The following is a 21,704-nucleotide window of genomic DNA, read 5'->3' as shown; positions in this document are numbered from 1 at the left end:
CACCTCCTTGGTTAAATTTATTCCTAGATTTTTTTCCTTTTTTTTTTTTTTTGAGCTATTGTAAATGGGATAGCCTTCCTTTTTTCTATCTAGGCTAATTCATTATTGATGTATAGAAATGCTGCTGATTTTTGTATATTGATTTTACAGCCTGCAACTTTACTGAATTTATTTATCAGATCTAAGAGTTTTTGGGTGACTGCTTGATAGACGATTTAAACTCCAGACTTGGGCTTTAAAGCCAATGTTCTTTAATTTATTCCACAACTGCAGTATGCCTGAGATCGTAGTGCTAGTGAATACTGAAGGTAGTGCTTAACTGTAGTCTTTTCAATAACTTTAATGCTCCTTACTTAATATAGGCTGAGCATTCCTAATCCAAAAATCCAAGCTTATTGAGCATTGGCATGATGCCACAAGTCAAAAATTTCATACCTGACGTGATGTAATGGGTCTCAGTCAAAATGCAGTCAAAACTTTGTTTCATGTGCAAAATCATTTACAATATTGTATAAATTTATCTTCAGGCTATGTGTAAAAGGTATATATGGAATTTAAATGAATTTTGTATTCAGACTTCAATTCCATCCCCCAAGATATAACATTAGGTATAAGCAAATGTTCTAAAATCCCCAAAAATCCAAAATTAAAAACATTTCTGGTCCCAAGCATTTCCAATAAGGAACAGCCAACCTATATACCATACAACCATGTCAGTGTGAATGCACATTCTTTACCTTGTATTGTTGTTTTATTTACTATACTAGAAAGCTTAAGAAATTGATAATGGTGTGTGTGGGTATGTGTGTGAGTATGTGTGTGTATGTGTGTATGGTGAATGGTGCAGAGCTGGGAATTCTTTTCAAGCCCATGAAATGTGGAATGTGTAGCATGGAGTTGTGGAATGATGTATGGTATTGTTCCACACAGCTCATGACTCCTGTACTTTGTGACAATATCTTATGTCATGGTGAAATACAATGTGTGTAGTTAGAAAGTGCAGATATGCCAATTGGCTCTGTGTTTTGATTAGATTATTTACTGCTACCACTCTTACCCTGTTTAAAAGCTTTCCTTCTCTACAGCGTGTCTCAATAAGGCTAATAACTTGGTCTTTCTTGCTTTTGGAAATTTCTTTTGGGGAGCTTTTCTACATTGTCAAGTTTGAGGATGATATTCATTTTAGAACTGCCTACTAAGAGTTTAATGATTGGCTTAATATTAAGTGTTTAGTAATACTTTTCTCATTTGTATTTAATCCTAAGTATTTCTTCCAAGGATGAGAGATTTCTATGCATAACATGATAATCCATTTAAGTTATTGCATAACAAATTATTACATTCATTACAAGCTAAGCCAGGGCCCATGTTTTTCTCTTGGAAATAAGAGGGCAAACTAACGCCCTTGGAGTTCACTTAGCTTTTCCAATTACTCGAGACTTGGTTGCACCAAATCTGGTTGGTTTGCATGTTTCTAGATGGGATTTCCTGGCATTCTGCCTATCATGAAGAATGCCTTTGATTTTTAGTATTATTCTTCTTTTGAAAATTTAAAAAACTTCTTATAATGGTTTTAAATTCATTTAATTGTATAGCTATGTTTATCAGATACAGAGAAGTCAAGTGAGGAATCAAATATCTAGGACAAAATCCTGAGTGTTTTGGATGCAGACCTTGACTCTGCCTGGCTGAATACCACACTGGGTAGGAAGAGCCTCATCCCAAAAGGATGGCTCCTATCCAATGTGGAGGCCTCACTAATGCTTTCTTATTTGGTGAATGAGTTTCCTCAATGAATATCAGATAGTTCTGGATTTTTAAAAATGAGGGGAATAAAATAACTAGTTTTGATAGAAATAGGATATTCATGGGAACATGTAGATAAAAAAGACAAAAAGTCTAGCAAGAAGCTCTGTGGTGTTCTCATAAGTAGAGTAAATGTGTTTTCCCTTCATAGTTGGCCTCAAACTGTTTAAGGTGGTTGGTAAACTCTCCAAGGACCTGTTCTTCTTTTATTCTCTTGTAGGCTTGCAGAGATAAGGACACGACACACTGACCTTGGACCAAAGTAGCCCAGCGACAGATCCTTTTATGCCATTATCATGCTAGGTACACTGTGACCTTAATGGTTGGTCTTAATTCCTCACCCTCATCTTCTCCTCTGCTGTGGTCCCCCAACACCCTTATCTAACAAACAAATACTGCCTCGCCCTCTCCCTCCCCTCCCTCTCTTCATCTGCCTTCCCTCCTCTCCCTCTCCCTTCTCCTCCCTCCTCTTCTTCTTTCCCCCGTCCCTCATCTTTTCCTTCTCTATATTCTTCCCCTCTTCCTCCCTCTCTTCCTCCTTCTACCTTTCCCTCTCCCCCTCCCTTTCACTTTCACATTGGACTAACAAGAACCAAAGGAAGTGAAAGTGTGAGGATTTTTCACATTGCTTCCCTACCTGCAGCAACACCACAGAAATTGTAATAACCATCTCTGGCAGGGCATATTCCTCCAAGGACTGCCTAAATTCTTTACATCGATTTTTACCTAGCCTTTGGGAGGAGATGAGAAACAAGGAATGTAATTTCCCATCTTTGTAGCTGGCCAGGGAGACCAGTTTGCAGGCACTGCCAAGTCTCATGCTGAGTCAGGAAACCGACCCACATTGCACCCAACATTCTGCTTTGTGTTCAGATGCTGGGCTGCTACTGGAGAAGTGGCTAATGGGGTACTAAATGGGATCAGAGGTTGCTCCCCCTGAAGCAAGTTATCTGTGGGTGTTTGTGAGGGTGGTGGAGGAAGGGCCAGAACGTACAAGCTAAAAGAAAAGGAAAAGAAAATAACTAGTCTTTGACTTCTGTAAAACTCCTCAAGTAGAAACAGATGGCATTTGTGACTTAATTGAGCTATTATTAGATGCTAAATTGGAACCACTCTTAACTGTGCCACCCTCCTCCAAAGCACTACTTTACTCGAAAAGCCCTGATTGTGCATCTATGGCTTTTGGCAAAGGTAAACTGAATGAGTAAAGATGTCAAATTTTAATGGTGTGTCTTTACACTAGCCGTTGAAAGTGGTGCCATCTTCAAAGAGCCAAAAGTACATGCAGATCTGATTCTGGGGACCATTTTTTCTTTCCATTTACACAGTGGAGTCATTAAAGAACCATTTCTTCCCTCAGTCTCCCTTGATGAAGTGAGGATGGTTGTAGATGGGGGTTGGAGCAGGGGGAAGAGTAACATTCAGCCATATCTTTAGCGACCTGAAGAGCCTGACTCCTGCATTCCAGCCGGGCGCGGTGGCTCACACTTGTAATCCCAGCACTTTGGGAGGCTGAGGTGGGCAGATCATGAGGTCAGGAGATCGAGACCATCCTGTCCAACATGGTGAAATTCCATCTCTACTAAAAATACAAAAGTTAGCTGGGTGTGGTGGTGCGTGCCTGTAATCCCAGCTACTCAGGGGGCTGAGGCAGGAGAATCACTTGAACCAGGGAGTCAGAGGTTGCAGTGAGCTGAGACACCGCACCACTGTGCTCCAGCCTGGCGACAGAGTGAGACTCCATCTCAAAAACAAAAGAAAGAAAGAAAGTGCGTTCGACGATTGGGTGGGGAGAAGACATGAGGGGTGAGTGAAGGGTGAAAGCTCAGGTTGTCCCACTGGGTGTCCACCTCCCTGCTCCTCTGTGCCTTCCATTGGTGCCTCCTGAGTGTTAGGCATCAAAGTGTGGCTGGATGGTATCTTGGACAGAATCATAGTTTTACACTCATCTCTTAAATAGGTAGCTCTTACATGTGAACGCTCTGAGGACTAAGTAATCTCAATATTAAATTGCTTTGGAAGCTAAATATCACAAACAAGAGAGCAAAATATGTTGATGCTAATGCTAAGAAGTAGAGACCTGGGTATTTTTTTTTTTTTTCCGAGATTAATTCCTCGGTATGACATTTCTGCATCCTTCCACCCCTTTGGCTTCTGTCTTCTTCTCCCCATCATGCAGGGATGGTTTTGGAGATCCAGGGAAGAGGAATAAAACTGCTGTCTTCCTTCCCGACTTCAAGCCCCAGCTCAGTATAATTCCAGCCTTTGTTTTGACACTTTTTATCATGTTCCCAGACACAATGAGCTCTGTTCTTCCCCGTAGGGAAGGGGTGAAGAGTTCAGCTTTAGCTCGGGCCATACTTGCCTTCTTTTTCCTGATCCCCTGAAAAGAATTGCTGACACTCGCCGCTGAAGGCACTAAGTCATGCAGCCTCACGTCGGTGACCCACTCACCTCCCATGCCTTCAATAAACCTGGCAGGCGGAGCTCACGGGATCATCAGACTCTTGCAGCAGGATTTGTATTCGTGACCTGATTTACACTTTTCCCCCACTCCTGCCAATAATCTGTATGGCGAAACATTTGTTGAGAAGGAAAAGAGGAAGGAGGTGGTAACGTATTTCTCTGGCCATTAGGCTGTGTGCTTTAGGGAACAGCCCTCTCTAACTAAAAGGTAAAATGAAAGGAAGAGAAAACTTGGGGTGTGGAAGGCGTTGCCAGTAGCCCACAATATCCTTCCTTCCTTCCTTGCTAAGAGGACCCATTGTTTGGGGTAGCAGGTGCCCCATCCCAAGAACCGACCATGTTCCCTGATTTCCCAGCATCCTTTGCAGCTGTGGATGGCCACGTAGCCTATTTTTTGCCATTGGGATGTAAGTAGAAGTTGAATTCCAAGAGAGCTTTTTCATAACCCATGAAAAACTCAGTTATTGCTAGGATTGCACTTTTCTCTTTTTGTCAGCAGCCATCTTATGACCAAGAGGTGACTAGCATGAACACGAATGCCTTCACACTGAGGGTAGGAAGCTGGAAAGCAGACTTTAGACAGCAGGTGGCATCCTTGAATATCTCAACACTAACGCCTTTATGTCCCCAGCCTTCATGTTCTTCTAGGGGAGGAATCAATCTCTATTTATTTACCATACATGAGGCATGGACTGCATGTCTGTCCCTCCCTGTTCCCATGTTGAAATCCTAACCTTCAGTAGGATGGTATTTGGAGGTGGGGCCTTTGGGAGGTAATTAGATCATGAGAGCGGGGCTCTCATGGGTGGGATTAGCACCTTATATAATAAGGAGATACGTGAGAACGGTGGTTTTTCTCTCAGCCATGTGAGGACAATAATGAGAAAATGACTATCTGCAAACCAGAAACAGTCCTTCATCAGACACCACATGTGCCAGTGCCTTGATCTTGGACTTCCAGCCTCCAGAATTGTGAGAAATGCAAGTTTGTTGTTAAGTCACCGAGCCTATGGTGTGCTGTAATAGCATTCCAAATGAAGACAATGAACTGTTACTTTCATTCTGAAGCACTTCTAGCAGCTGCCTGGTGCGACTCAATGTGGTCTCCAAGAGACTATGCAGGCCTGTGTAACTCTGCTGACTGCACGTCTGGATGTGGTCAGCATTGCACAGCAGTGGTTCCCAGGGGCAGAATGGCTATATGTGTGTGTGTGTGTGTGTGTGTGTGTGAAAGAGGGAGGGAGGGGGAGAGAGAGAGAGAGAGGGAGAGAGAGAGAGAGAGAGAGAGGCAGCAGTGGAGAGAGTCATGTTGATGAAAAGGAGAAAAGGAAAAAGTCAGATCATGTGAAAATCTACCAAAATCAAATATTTGAAAAAGTTGTGACTAAAGAGTTGGAATCACAGCAACTTAGTCTCAATTTTATTAGTTCTATCTACTATAAACAAGGTTCACCAAGCCCCTCACCACACAACCCCCACAAGCTCTCTGCCACCCGTGTTCATCTGTTAGGGGGTCGAGTCCTCTTTTTAAAAAAATGTATTCATTTTGAAAAAATTCAGAGTTCTCACTAAGTGCCAGGCATTATTCTAAGAATTGGGAGAATAAAGATAAAAACAAGGGCTGGCGTTCACATTCTGTTTGTTTTTCAGTACATGACATACAAACTTCCATTTGATGCTTAAAATAATATTGTGAAATGAGTAGTTTTTCTTGTTTTACCTTTTTACAGATGGGAAAACTGAGGCCCAGTCCGAGGCTAAGTAATTTCTCCATAATCATGCAATCACTGTAAGAACTGAAATTTGCAACCAGATCTAAGTCCAGAGTCTCTTTGCTTTCCACTGACCTGATTAATTTCTGTCTTTTAAGGGCTCACAGTCTAATTAGAACAATAGAAAATATTTGAAGTCAAAGAGATCAGAGCAGGGCTCCCACCTCTACTACTGCTTTGTTAATGTGTGTTAGCAGTTTCATGTGGGCTCTTTTATCTGGGAAAAGAAAAGATTACTATCTACTTCATCAGCAAGAATTTAGTAAAGGTTCATTCTGTGACTGCTGGTAGTACAGGTGGTTTGTACATGCACAAGTGCATGCATGTAGGAATATACCTTTAAGTGACTGAACTAGAATTTGATAATCATACTTGCTTTTTACAAAGGACTGCTGTTTACAAACAGAGGTAGGCACTGAGTAACTGAGGGAAATCAATAACAACATTTTAGAAAAGGGAATGTTGGAACTGGGACTTACCGGATGATAAACACTGACTGGTCTGAGAAATGGGAGGAGTAGGCATGGGAGGCCCTCTTAGCAGAGGCACCTGTGCATAAAAACAAATGCGCTGTGCAGTATCAGGGGCTAAGTCACTGCGAGCTTCGAGCTTCGAGCTTCTGTGGCCAGCAGAAAGTGGGGTGGAGGTGAGATTGGAGTATACGTTTGAGGTCAGCCTGAGTAGGTTCTTGGGTACCATGCTAAACCAACAGAGACAAGCGACCTGAAAGTCTTCTCTCCCTACAAAGAAATAGAGAGTGCCTCCTCTTTTGCTCAGCTCAGGACACAGCTTCCTAGAGCCCCGCTGACCTTTGTGGGTCATGGTCATGCAGGGTGGGAGGGGGATTTCTTTTCTTCCTGCCCTTTGACCCTGCCATACCTCCTTTCTCAGTTCACCTGCTTGAGGTGTTGCTTTCCATGCAGGTGCGAGAACACACCTGCATAGGGAAAGACTGTGCCTGTGCACCTCCCCATCCCGACAGCATCTTGAAAGGAGAAAATGGCTCTAATGGACATCTCTATTATAGTAATAGCCAAAGGCACTGCTTTTAAGTAGTATTAAAGAGGCAGAGAGGAGACCAGCCCATAATTCATGTGTTTTTTTTGCTGGGGGGTATCCCATTTTCTCACATAAGGAGAATTTATTCTAAACAAGGTAGGCTTGGTCACGTCTGGAACTACTGAAAGAGAGAAGACTCACCACGATGCCATCTAGCGCACCCCAAACCTCGGCCCTCTGTCCTACCTTGGTGAAGACTCGTTTCCATGATCATATTCTGTTCGGCCCAGGAAGCTTCCTACAGCACGCCTAGGAAGCACTATCTGGTTTCATCCATTAGTAGCAAAGTGGAACCCTGTGCTCAGTGACATGATGGGGTTTCTAGTAGTCCCTGGGCATTTGCTGTCCTCCCTCAGTCCTGGAGAAATCATAACGTGCAGATTTCCCCACCAGCCACTTGACAGCCCAATCCCTCCCTTGAATGGTCCTTCCATGGGGCAGGGTATTGCCCATTTTGTGGTACCTGGCTGGCCCCACGCAGTGTCCTGGGAATCTAACTAAGTTGCCCTATGGAAATGTAGTCCCATGTGAAAACAAGAGAGCACGCTGGTTTCTCTGCATCCCCTTCGGAGCACCTTTAGGGCACAGAGCTATTGCAGACATCACCACCCTCTGTCCTTGTTAAAAGGAGAAATGGCTTTGACTGTGGACACCTCCGGGCGGGCAGAAGGTAGGTGATGGGATTAGGACGTGGGGCACTGTTGATTTCCCACCGCGGGGCCTGTGGGAGTTTGGAACGGATCTCCTCTTATCCTTCCATCTTGGTGGAGTTTATTTCTCAATTCTGGATTCCCAGCCTAAGGCAAGGTTAACATTTGTGACTAATATCATTTCCACCCAAGATGTTTCTCACCTCATTCCCTTCAGCCAGCCCCCGCTCTTCAGCCCCACGTCTCCCGTTCCATTTATCTCCATCAGAGGGAAATGGAATCTTCCCTTGTGATTGTGGCAGCTTGACAAGCTTCTGTTTTTCCGAGTGAATAATCCTGTTTGTAGGACATCAAGGGAACAGTTCACTTCCCCGGAGGCCTAAGCACAGCTGCATTGCTCCCTGGGTGATGGATGGTCTCCTGGTCCTGTCCGAGGGGAGGCGGGAAGGGAGGAGATACCGCCCAGGAGGAAAGGCACCTCCTGGGCACCTTTCCAGAGCCCAGCCAGCCTGCAGCTTGCGCCTTGCAGCCCCGCGGCCTGTGCGCCCGAGTCTCCATTTCACCGCGGCCGGTCGGCTTCCTGAGTCCAGCATGTTTCTTGTTCACTCTTCACACCACCCACCCCTTCTTTCCGCGAATCTCCTTTTCAGAATCCCAAGTCACACCACCTGGGCTCTACCTATAAGGGAAGCACCTGTGACCGGTGGAAGGAAAATTCACTTAGCAGTAATTAGACGCTGAGCTCAGGGCGCAGCTCCAGGAACAATGCCCGCAGCCCCAACCTCCTCCCCTGCTCAGTGGAGCACAGGGGGAAGGACACCGTGTTCTCCAGCTTGCAGGTGCCGCATGCCTTGGCCAGTTCCTCGGATAGAGGTATGGTGGTTGCTCTGTCCCTCTACAAGCCTCTGCACTGCAATGGTGTGTCGGATCATTTCACAGAGCTCCACGCTTTCGTGGAGAGCTAGGGCCGGCGCTGCTGTCCCGCATACTGAGCTCGTTAGTGCAGCACTCATTTCGGCAACTGCGGAGGCAGGCAGGATGAGCAAAGTGCACCTGTGAGCGACTATGCCAGGCCTTGGGAGGGGCTGCGGGCTTGCAGGGGTGCTTGGGGCGCGGTGTGGCTCTCTAGGCGCTTATAGGGGCGGGAGATGTCTGTGCCCAGGAAGAGCTACAGTCACCCCAGAACTGTCTGCGTTCCAGGACACGGGTGCACTAATGGGCGGCGGGCGAACCGCTTGCTCGCCCTCCCACAGCGCAGGTGCATTTTGTCTGCAAGGCCGCATTGGTGGTGTGCTGATGGATACCGCCAGAACCTGGAGGGAGTGCCCTCCCGCCGGGGTCGCACAGTGACCCCGACCCTGGGCCGGCCCAGCCTTCCTCTTCTTCCTGCTCTGTGCGGAAGGCGGGCGGCATCACCCTTGGTTCCAGGCAGCCAGCGAGCACTGCGCCCCCAGAAACCTCCTCCATGCTGGGCTTCACCCCAAAGGGCTCGTCTGCTGAATAACCGTCACTCAGGCAGCATCTGGCTCAGGAAACTCCCCGCACTTTCAGGCTGAGGTGAGACCATAGGCCTGGGAAATTTCACGGGCACCGCCAGCTTGGTCAAACGGTGGGAGGCCGAAGGCCCCGGCCTTTGCAACAAGTGGGGGGTCATAGGAAGTGTCCCTTTGGGGCTGGGGACCCAGGACAGCCGTGTGGAAGGGAGTCACCCAACCAGAGCGCGAACTGCAAGACCGTGGGCAGCCCTGCAGCCTGGCGGGTAGGACTGTCAGGCCACAGGCCTTTGAGCATTTCCAGTGTCACAGATCCTGCGGAGAACAATTTGCCCTTCACCGTAGCCCTCAGAGCATCTATTGTGTGTGACTATTGTGGTCTCCACTTCCAAGAGGAGGAAACGTGAGTGGAGAGGTGTTTAGTTACTTAGCCAAACTGCCTAAGAGCTGGAGCTGATATGTGAACCCGGGCGAGCCTGACTCCAACATCTGTGTTCCTAAATATTCCCCTCGTGGCCGTGGGGAAGGTAAACACAATGGATAAGGAGACAGAGACACACAGGTTAGACAGATTTTATGAATCAGAATTAAACAACATAAGTTGCCTGTCTCCCCCTTCTTCCCTCCTCCCTTCTTGCCTTCTCTTTCTCACCTCCTTCCCCGCTTCCTTCCTTCATCTCTGTCAGCCTTTACTGAAAGCATCCTACCTGTGTATTATCCACAATTCCTGTCAAAATCCTGTGCTCCCAGAAGCGGAGCCTCTCTGTCTCTTGTCTCCAAAGCTGTCTGAGCTTGCTGTGGCTTCAGTCCGGAGGAGGGAGCTTCCTTCATTCCCCTGTGGGCATCGTGGGCCCTTGCATTTGCATCCTTTGCAGGTGAAGGAATGGCATGGAATCTCACGTGAGAACTTCATGGTTCCTCTGTCAGAATTATGTAGGAATAATTAGAATTATTAGGTCCTTGTGTGATGTAGTAGGAAGAAAAGAGGTTACGGAGTTGGCCATAGATAAAATACAATCTCTGCTCTGCTAACTTCTAATTATGTGCTTTCAAAAAATACATTTCCCTTCCTGGAGATTCAGTTTTCTGGTGTGGATAACCCATCCCGATGGGCAAATTATACAAGAAAATTGATGTTAAGTTCCTAGCACAGTGCCTGGCACATTGTGAATATTCAATAGACTTTAGTTCCTGTTTCTCTTTTTCTAGTGGGATTGTAAACATCTTGGGATCCGTGTTCATTGGGTTTATCTTCACATTTCAGTAGTGCCAGGTACACACATTTACACACTGGGTTCACATAGTTTTGTGGAACAGATACAGAAATGAATGAATGAGTAAAAATGAGCAAATAAAAAGACTTTTAGTGGATAAATCCTCTTAGATCTTCCGCTGGTTATCGTTCTCAAATTTTCATTTATATTGGCAAATGAATCATCTAAATATGATGAATAAATAATTGGCTTGTCCAATAGCACAGATGTGATGATGAAGCCCTATGTCATGGCAGTAGTTGAAGTGAAGATCATGGCATACTTTGGTTGCTGAGATGTTAGTTTTATGTTATCAAGTATCTAGTCAGAGCCCACCATAAGTACTGTGAATAAAAAATAGAATCCCTGCCCTCCTGGAACTTACAGTTCACTAGAGGAAACAAAACCAACAGGACAGGTGATAACAAGACAGTGTAATAAAGAGATCTGGAAAATAGAGCATGTTGTGGAGTACAGAGATAGATTAAATGATAAACATTTTCATCACTTCATTGTTCACTCATTCGATTCACCCATTGGAAAATGAAGAAAGGAAAGTACAATGTTTCCACATGGGCTAACTATGAAGATGATATTGCTGTTAGCTGAGATCAGAAAGGTTAGGGAAGGACTGGCCGAGCCCTCACACTGGACTGTTGATGGTGTGCAGTGGGGTTAGCCTGAGGAAGGGAAGTCATGGGTGTGGATGACTTCCCCAGGAGGTTGGCAGGGGACAATGGAGAGTGGAGAGAACATAAAGGCAAGGCTCTTAGTGTAGTTACGATGGTTGTTTTGAAGGGATTTGAATGTGCTTGTAGTCTGGCAGGAAAGGAGTAAGTACAAAGAAGATGCTAAGCACTCACTAGACTTGATGAGAAGATCAATCCTAGAGAAGACAGGAAAATGTGGACTTCAGAGCAGAATCTTTAACCTTTGAAAAGGAGGAGGAAAGTTCTTCCTCAGAGTCATCATAGCAGGTAATTTAGGGTGTGGACACATTTTTATTATTTTTTGAAGCACTATGAGTGCTCATTGGATATTCTTGATTTTCTTGTCAAAAAATTAAAGGATGAGATTTGGGAAGATTAGATTAAAAAGGAGTGATAAGATGGTACTCTGAAGATTTGGTAGCAGATTCAGCAGTGTCTTTAAGCCCACTTGTGAGCTGTTGCCAAGAGCTGCTGCAGATAAATGCTTTCCCATCATGTGCCCTTTTTACAGAGCTGTAGCTTATCATCCACGTGTTTATGTCAAACATGGTGCCATGTACTTTCCACATATTACTTCTGTTAATTCTCAGCACAACCCTAGGGAGACATGGGTTATTAACTACGTAAAGTTAAGTGTCTTTCCCAGAGTTGGGCAGCTACTAAGAAGGAGAATGAGGTTTGAACCGTGGTCAAAGTGTATGTCCATGCCTCTTACTTATTAGGCTACACTCTCTTAAGTGATCCACCTGAGACGGTTGTTTCCTGACAATGACCATGCCTGGGGTAGTGTAGAATACATAACAGTTATTTTTTAGGGTCTCCAGTCTGAGCTGGTTCTAGGAGCCCTGCAAGAAGTGGCCATGAGTTTCTATCTGTGTCCTACGGCAAACTGTTGAATCACAATTCAAGTATATAACCTACTTTCTCAGTACATCTCTGTGTGGACATAGGGTGCCCTTGGTCTTGAGTGGGATTAGTTAGTTGTCTAATTTTGAAAGGGCCAGCTTCTAAGATGACAAGAAAGTTTGTCTTGATTCCTTCTGCAGAAAAGTCCTTGGAGATAAACTGTCAGCTAAGCCTGTCCAGTGAGTGGTTTGCACGGACACGCATTTTTAAAAAATCTGAACCTGACCTGGATGAGACCCTGAGGTTCCAGAATTAATATATGTCCTGTTCCTGCCACACCTGTGACACTGTGAATTTGTAACCACAAACAAAACCTGGACAGGTTCCATGCCAGCCGTCACTTTAATTAAAGCTATTTAGAGGGGCTGAAGGCTAATTTATAGGTGATTGCCAGATGGGTTTTCTCAAGTCTAAAAGTGCTAGTTTGACAATTAATGATAGTACAGGGCTTAATTGGCTCGAGTTAAACAAGGAAAAAGCAATAGAGGGAGAGCAAGAGCTGATGGATCCTCTGTCCACATGGTGACAAGGCACCTGACAACCCTCTGGCTCCTAATTTCTCACACGGTCAGAGAAATAGAGAGGCAGGTCTAACCCCGATTGTGGAGAGGCAATAGTGAGAAGGAACTCCAGTTCATTTCTTCTATTTAAATGTGCAATAGAAAATTGTTGCAACAAAACTATTTGTTAGATTCGGAAACTTGGCAGCTCAGGGCATAAACTGCGGAACATAACCATAAAATAGAAAACACCCTTCACCTATAATCGGATGTTAGTTCTATGTTCCAACTTGGCACTTTAAAGTCCTCTGATTATATTTTTTAATAATGTAAATTTAGTGGTGGTGAGAGAGGTAGAGATAGCTGCCTAAAGAATCATGCTATAAAACACTTTTAAGATAGCAGTGGGAAGAGAGATTCCAGAAGAAATTATTTTCTGTCATTCTTAATTACTTATTTTTTGCCTGCTTCTACAATTCAACCCCTCCTCTCACCAACGTCTTGAAGCCTTTAGAGATTTTTCTCTACTTGCTGGAAAGGTACAAGGTTATTCTGAATGCCCACTCTATTTAAATCGCTCGGTCCTTCTAATGGTACCAGACAAAGGAACTGATTAGCATGGCCGTTAGGAACATGGTCCCATCTGCGCAGAGACCCTGTGAACTGTAGACCTCGCTTGCTACAATTGCATATTTCTGTAACCTTTAGGGACCTATTCTGGATTTGACTAAAATCTATTTTCAATGACTGAGAGGTACCCACTTAAGACCCCTATATCAGCTGCCATGTTGGTTTTAGGATGGCAGATTGAACCACTGGAATTATTTCTTGGACTCCTAGAGCTGAAGTGATGATGGAAATCATGCAGTGCAGTAGGAAGGGCACCGGGCTGAGGATTAGGAGGACCCACCTTCAGGGCCCAGCTGTGCCACCTACATAGTAGAAGTTCTTATGCTAAATACTTCCCCAAAATCACAGCCCTGTATCTGTTAAGTGCTAGTTTTGCTCTAAATGACATAGAATTTTTTTTTTTTTTCCAAATCTCTTTTTCTGTAACTCTCATTTGTGGCCACAGATTTAGTTCATAGATGACTTAAATGAACAATCCTGGATCTCTGATTCTTAAGTCACTGCTCTCAGCTTTTTGCCCTATAGACTTGTATTATGCCTCAGGACATGTTGTGAAAATTGGTTAATTCCATTAACAGTTACCTTGGAACTGAGAAACAGGAAGTGCTAGAAGGATGAGCTGCAACAGAGACCTCATTTTGTTTGGTCAATTAGAAAATGGACTGAGGCTTCCAAAGCTATTCCATGTGGGCAGCTGCTATTAGACTTAATTTGGAAAGTCTTTGGCATCGACTTCAAATTTGTAGAACTCTCCTCTTAGTCAGTTAAGTGAAAGCCTTTAACCTTGTATTAAACACATATTACCTTTGTTAGGCAGGGTAAACCTTATGACCTTTTTCTTATAGGTAAATGGAATCAAGAGATTAGTAAGACATTTGTGCACCTAGTAGCTAGTCATTTTCTTTTTATTCCATCCTTGTCCTCTCTAACCTCACTTGGGATTGTTTTCAGTTTTCTTTACAGATGCCTAAAAGTTTATCTACTTTTTTTACAACTTATTTGAGGAGAACTTATCTTTCTACAATTTCACATTCTGTAGGCATGTAATGTCATTTTTATTGCTAAGGCATTTGAAAAGCCAATTTCTTGAACTGAATACCTTTCCTTCTGTAAATATGCATGCTGTGTTACTTTGCAACCACTGATCCTGGATTTAAAAGAATATGTTGAAATCAAATAACTTTTCACTACTTACTAAGCGTCTTTCTCTCATAACACACAGAATATTGAGTACACAGAAAATACTGCAAACGAGAGATGACAGCTGTTGTTACTCGAAGTTACTAAATGGGAAAGTAGAGGTACCAAAGTTAAAATAATCTGTTGATTAATAAAATTCTGGAGTTAGACCACTTGGATTGAAATCTCACCACCTGCTAGTTAAGCAAGTTACAGAACTTCTCTCTGCCTCTGTATTGAATCTGTGTAATGGGGATAATATCTCCTTTATAGGGTTGTGGTAAAGATAACATTTTATAGTAAGCATTCAGTATGCATTGATTGTTATTTTTCTTCTTCCTTTAATCATCATCACCACCACTACCACCACCATCATCATTACCACCACCACTACCATCAGCATCACCACCACCACCACCATCATCATCACTATCACCACCACTACCACCACCATCAGCATCACCACCACCAGCACCATCATCACTATCACCACTGCTACCTCCACCATCGTCATCACCACCACTACCACCACCACCATCACTATCACCACCACCACCACCATCATCACCACCACCACTAGCGCCACCACTATCACTACCATCATCACTATCACCACCACCAGCACTGTCATCATCACCACCACCATCACCATCATCACTATCACCACTGCTACCACCACCATCATCATCACCACCACTACCCCTATCATCATCGCTATCACCACCACCGCCACCATCAGCATCACCACCACCAGCACCATCATCACCACCACCACTACCACTATCATCATCACTATCACCACCACCACCACCACCATCACCATCATCACTATCACCACTGCCACCACCACCATCGTCATCACCACTACCACTATCATCATCACTATCACCACCACCACCACCATCAGCATCACCACCACCAGCACCATCATCACCACTACCACCACTACCGCCACCATCGTCATCACCACCACTACCACTATCATCATCACTATCACCACCACCACCACCATCAGCATCACTACCACCAGCACCATCATCACTATCACCACCGCTACCACCACCATTGTCATCACCACCACTATCACTACCATCAGCACCAGCACCACCACCACCACCATCATCACTATCACCACCACTACAGCCACCATCATCACCACCATCATCACTATCACCACCACTACCACCACTATCAGCATCACTACCACCAGCACCATCATCACTATCACCACCACATCAGCATCACTACCACCAGCACCATCATCACTATCACCACCACTACGGCCACCATCATCACCACCATCATCACTATCACCACCACTACCGCCACCATCATCACCACCATCGTCACTATCACCACCACTACCGCCACCGTCAGTATCACCACCACCAGCACCATCATCACTATCACCACTGCTACCTCCACCATCGTCATCACCACCACTACCACTACCATCATCACTATCACAACCACCACCACCATCATCACTATCACCACCACTACCGCCACCATCATCACCACCACCAGCACTGCTACCATCACTATCACCACTACCACCACCACCATCACTATCACCATTATCACCACCATCACCACTACCAGTGTCATCACCACCACCATCATCACTACCACCACCACTAACACCACTACCATCACCATGACCATCACTGTCACCACCATCACTATCATTACCACCATCACTATGACTACCACCATCACCACCACCACCAGCATCATCATCAACATCACCACCACCACCAGCATCATCAATATCATCACCACCATCACCGTCAGCATTACCATCACCACCATCACTACCACTAGCACTATCATCACCACTCCCACTATTACCACCACCACTACCGCCATCACCATCACCACCACATCACCACCCCCACTGCCATCACCACCAGCATCAGCATCACCATCACAATTATCACCACCCAATCACCACAACCACCAGCATCATCATCACCCCGCCATCACCATCACCACCAACATCATTATGTCATCACCACCACCACCATTATCCAGTTGGTGAATGGCATCAGCACAAAATAGGACATAAATAGCTACTTATGTTTTTTATACGTGCCCTTTGATTCTGCAGACTTAAATCTGGAACACTAGAAAAGCATAGCAGAGATAGACTTAAAAATGGGTTTTAGGCTTTAGTAAAGAGAGGATTTGCTCACACCTTACTTTGATAGAATAGCAGTCCTAGAGGCAAAAAAATGTGGGAAAAGAGAAAGACAATCTGCTTCCACAGCCTAAAATAAATGGACAGAAATATGATAAAAGGGATATGTATTTTTTCTTTTTTTGATGTCATCTAAGTCACTGTGCCCACTGGAAGGGTAAACTTCATATAGCTGAGCTCCTCCCTGGAAAGTTGATGGAACAGCAGGCATAAAGCCTCTGATTTTGTTTTATCTACATGGTCCAAAAGCTTACATCCCCATGATGCTCTGGGATAAAGTCAATCTAGGAAGAATCTGGCGTGGTGGCAGAGTGGCTGGAAGCAGAGAGCAGGCTCCTGCCTGCCAAGTGAGAATCTTACCAGTTAGACAGTGGTGGCAGAGCAGATGACAATGAGCTCACTGATTTCCTTAGAGAGAAGGGACCAGAGGCTTTGCACAGATTGATTCCCTTCCCCATCATCTGTCTCTGTGGCCCCCATCGACATGGAGACCAAGCAGTTAAAATATGCAGTCAAGCCAGATGCTCCCCTTCATCCCTAAAGACGACTGGCCAAAACAGGGGCTTATAGGCCGGGCACGGTGGCTCATGCCTGTAATCCAAGCACATTAGGAGGCCAAGGCAGGTGGATCCCCTGAGGTCAGGAGTTTGAGACCAGCCTGGCCAACACAGTGAAACCCCATCTCTACTAAAAATACAAGAATTAGCCAGGTGTGGTGGTGCACGCCTGTAGTCCCAGCTACTCAGGAGGCTGAGGCCAGAGAATTGCTCGAACCCAGGAGACGGAGGCTGCAGTGAGCCGAGATCACACCACTGCACTCCAAGCTGGGCAATAGGGTGAGACTCTATCTCAAACAACAACAAAATAGGGACTTACAGTGCAAAGGAAGGATGCTTTGGATAGGTGTGATTCTGAGACAGATTCTAAGGAAGATAATGAAATCTTTAACCTTTGAAAAAATTTTAATATGGAAATAGATATTTAGACATACAGCCTATGACTGTGACATTTATTGGGCACCTATTGTATGCAAGAGGCTTTGCAATTATTGTCTAATTTAATTATCATTATCTCCATGGTAATGGTAAGAATTGTTAGTCTCATTTAACAGATAAGGAAACAGAAGCGCAAAGAGTTTGCAGTTGTCCCAAGGTCACGAAATTTTATTTAAACCTATACCCGCTGATTCCAAGTCTAGTGCTTCAGTGTTAAGTTGTCTCAGCCCTTGAAAAATGTTACTTTTAGAAACGGAAATGAAAATAGTGACTTTTACTACTCTAGCTGTCATTCCTCTTATGTTCAGAGAAACCTCATTCATTCATTTGTTCATTAGTTCATTTATTCATTCAACAGTTTTTAAGCATCTACTATACCACACACTGTAGTAAGTACAAGGATATAAAAATAAAAGAGATAAGTCCTTATCCTCAAAAAGATTCCCTATTTACATCCTTACTGAGTCTCCCTTTATACTGAAGTGAAAGACGTAATAATCATGCAAAATACATACTTAGATTTCTTCTATGAAATAGGGGAGTGATAGGAAAAGTTGCTGATGGTGCGTTGGAGGTACTTCAGCACAGGCATTCAGAGAAGGCTCACTGAGGGCTAGTGTGAGAAGAAAACAACTACTTCATAATCCAGGAAAGAGCATTCCCGACCAACAGGAGGTCAGGTACAAAAGGCAAGGATGGCAGCGAGTGCTGCCTGCTTCGGGGGGTGAGAAATAAGGCCAGTTAGGTGGAAACATGGTGACAACGGGAAAGCTTCAGGAAATAGGGTCCTTAAATTGGTATAAACCAGATTAACCAAGGATTGTAGGCATGGTCAGAAGCCTGAAGTTTATTCTAAGTGTAATAGTAAGTCCTGAAGGTTTTAGCCATTCGAGTGAAATGGTCTGGATTTAAGTGTTGAGATTACCCTGGGTAATAGTTGAAGAACTGATTACAGGGGAGAAGGAGCATACATAGGAAAGTAAGTTAGAAGGCTATGGCAATAACCCAATTGAGAAACAGTTGCAAAACCTGTGGTGACAGCAATGAAAATAGCAGGAAATGAAGAGTTGAGATGGTCTTTGGATTGAATTTAAGACAAGGGAAAAACAGAAAAAGTCAAGATGCTTGCTAGCTTTAGGTTCAATCGGCTGGTTGGATGGTGGTGTCGTTTGCTAAGACTGAAACATCTCAAGGTTGAAAGCTGTGTGTGTAAGGGGGTATGGCATGGCATGAAATTCCACTCGTGTGTTTGCGTGTGTGTGTGTGAAGTGTGAGAAGCCTGTTGGATTCAAGTGTGCATTTGAATGAATTTTGTGTTCAGGAAAATGGACTGGGCTAAGGATACAGGTTTGGAAATAACCAGGATACAAATGGCATTTAAAACCATGGGATTTCTTGAGAACCTCCTAGGACAGAGTGTGCAAACAGGAGACTTGAAGACCTAGGCTAGAATCCTGGGGTAGCCCTTCTTTTAGAGGTCAGAAAGAAAAGGAGAGGCTTAGGTGACCCGGCAGTAGCAGCAACCTAACAATTAATAAGCAAGTAAATGCACAGAGTTTAGTGTCCCAGAAGCATGGAGAGGCAAGTATGTTTTGGGTTTTTTTTTCTTGTTGTTGTTACTGAGAAGAGAGAAATATAATGGGAAGATGAAATGACTTTTGGCAATTTGGTAAGATTGAGTCATTGATGACCTTGATAACTGCAGTTGTGTTGGAATGGACGGAGTTGAAAGCTCAATTGTAGTGACTTGATAAGGGAATGGGAGGTGAGAAAGGAGAGAGATAGAGAATATAGAAGACACTTTTCTCATTCCACTCCTAATGACACTTAGCCCCAGACCACAAAAGCTAGATATTGACAAGATTTTGAAAGGCCATTTGCTGTTCCTAAAATAACCATGGCAAATCACAGGAAAGCCAATTTTGTGGTCCTGCTTTGTAACTCAGTCCATCTTTAAACAGCTTTCATTATCAGGAAGTTATTCCTTCTATTGACCTGAGAGATATACACCCATTTTAATTTTATGGAGATAGAGACATACGAAGTTTCATTAAAACCCTACTCCTTCCTCATGTGCATTCACAGCCCTTCCACCTTTCCGCATTGGCCTGCCGCCCAACTCTCTATGCCTTATATCTCTATGTGAGCCACCACACAGTTTCTAGATAGTGCTGTGTGCATTGAACATATATTGGAAATTTTCACTGAGTTGTGAGTTCCCAAAGAGAAGAAGCTTACTGTCATCAAGTGTGTATGCCTAGTACATAGGAAGTGCTCATTCAACTGTCATTAAAGAAATGTTTTTGTTTTACAATTTTCATCTAATCTACATTCATTTGCTTACTTCTCCTTAAGGTAAAACAATAGTACTCTTGGCCACACACTATATATAGAGTATGTGCTATTTCATGTAAAACCAATAGTTCGGAGAGAAACGTGTGATTTTCTTCCCATCCCCATTTGGGATCTCTAAACTCAGCTCATATTTTGGTGGCGGTGACACCCCCATGCTATTATTCTGCCTTCACCTTGGGATCTCCATTTCTTTGAGGAAGATAGATGCTAATTTCTTTGCAAATACCTTGCTTTCTCACATCCTACTGATGTTTTCAACCTCAAGCGGGGAAGAAAGTCTGGATGATTCTCCATTAAGAGTATGCTATTAAAATTGTCAATTTCTTGAAATACATGGTTGAAAAATGATCATTTTTTCCCCACTGTGTGTTACCCTAAACTATAGACCTGTCACAAGGCAGTGTTCTAGCGTGTGGGTACAGAGAAACTGTGGGAAGATCCAAGTGGCACTTAAATTATATTCTTCTTTTGATTTCGAAGACATTTAGTGCCATTTAGTAGAATTCCAATGCAGTTGGTTCCATAGAAAAGGGGGCTGTCCCTTTTAGAAGCATCATTGCCACAGTGACTGAGAAAAAGAAATTAAGCCATCAAAACAGCAGGGTTGGCTTTTCTATCCAGACCGTCGTGGAATTAAAAGGACAGGAAGACGCTGTGGGCTCCTCTGCAGCCCGCGATGGTATTCGCTGCTTCACATCTGTTCCAACGCTGAGCAGAACAGACCGTTGACGTGTGTCCAGTCCACTAATGTTTCAGTGGAAAGTTGATTTTTAAAAGGAGGCCAGGGTATATTGAAGAAATGGCATTTCATGTAGAAAGATTGCCCTTTCTCCCTGATAGCTTCTAAAGAAAATATGCTCTGTACATAAGTCAAAATATTTTTTTTTCTGATGGCTTAGCGTGTCCCACTATTCCCGTCTCTGGGATCTGAAAGCACGGCTGTGTTCTTCCTGTCTCACACCTCATCTTCAGAAAGAAAATCCCCCGTGGGGAATGTGGCCACAGACTGAACAAAGTCTATAGGAAAGAAAGCCACTGTGTTCGTGGTTGCTCTGGTGTCTTAAATAGATTTTATAAAAATGATGGAGATATGGGTCAATATCCCTGAAGAAGAAGGGATTCCTGATGTTTCTTGGATCCCACTCTCCACTTGAAGTATAGGGTATCACCATGCAGGATAGACCTGGCTGAGTCCAGCCGGTGATGATTTCTGCGCACCTAAACTTCTCAATACCATTTACAGTTTTTAAAATGGAACTGCCTGGTTCAGGTACGTCCCACAACAGTACCTGAGGAATTAAACTAAGAAGTGAGAGTGAGCACAAGGCTACCTAAGCAACTAGCACTTAAAAAGTTAAACATCTCCCTCAAAACTGTGCGTTGCTAGTCTATAAAAGCATAGATCATATATTTATAGCACAATGTACAGAGAGAATGGTCTTCATCTCCAATCCATATTCAAGAGGGAACTGTGAAATATTTAGCCAAGTGTGGCTCAGGGAGCGCCCTCGGTCTTGACCTTCTGTTATCCTCTCATAAAAATAACAGCTCAGAGTTACTGAGTGGTTGCCATGCTCATGCACTGCTTAAAGGCTCCACAGACAGCCAGTGCGAAGTAGATACAATTAAGGCTATTTTAGGTGCTAGAAAGGGAGTCAGGGAAGTCAGGTCCCATGATGAAGCCCCCACACGCCATGGCACACAGCTTAGATCACACCCAGGCCCACACG

At 44.2% G+C, this 21,704-nt stretch overlaps 2 protein-coding genes across 2 annotated transcripts in view; both read left to right on the top strand.

Annotated features, from left to right (window-relative positions):
• OPCML (opioid binding protein/cell adhesion molecule-like) overlaps positions 1–21,704 on the top strand; it is a 1,158,639-nt gene that overhangs the window by 179,189 nt on the left and 957,746 nt on the right. The gene's annotated exons all lie outside the window — the stretch shown is intronic.
• LOC105506547 (putative uncharacterized protein DDB_G0290521) lies at positions 12,222–20,703 on the top strand. Its single transcript, XM_011934737.1, has 5 exons — positions 12,222–12,294; positions 14,825–14,934; positions 15,322–15,393; positions 15,620–15,796; positions 20,596–20,703. The coding sequence occupies exons 1-5, from the start codon at positions 12,222–12,224 to the stop codon at positions 20,701–20,703; spliced, it is 540 nt and encodes a 179-aa protein (XP_011790127.1).

Source organism: Colobus angolensis, unplaced genomic scaffold, assembly GCF_000951035.1.
Source record: "Colobus angolensis palliatus isolate OR3802 unplaced genomic scaffold, Cang.pa_1.0 Scaffold137, whole genome shotgun sequence".
NCBI classification, from domain to species: domain Eukaryota; kingdom Metazoa; phylum Chordata; class Mammalia; order Primates; family Cercopithecidae; genus Colobus; species Colobus angolensis.
This window is presented reverse-complemented; position numbering and strand designations above follow the sequence as displayed.

What these genes read in the sequence shown, in the direction of transcription:
- LOC105506547 (XM_011934737.1), top strand. Translation starts at nt 12,222, where the DNA reads ATGACAAGAAAGTTTGTCTTGATTCCTTCTGCAGAAAAGTCCTTGGAG. An exon ending in CGCCACCATCGTCATCACCA is followed by an intron (nt 15,394 to 15,619) that starts CCACTACCACTA and finishes CACCACTATCAG; the next exon opens with CATCACTACCACCAGCACCA. An exon ending in TCACCACCACTACCGCCACC is followed by an intron (nt 15,797 to 20,595) that starts GTCAGTATCACC and finishes TTTTCTATCCAG; the next exon opens with ACCGTCGTGGAATTAAAAGG.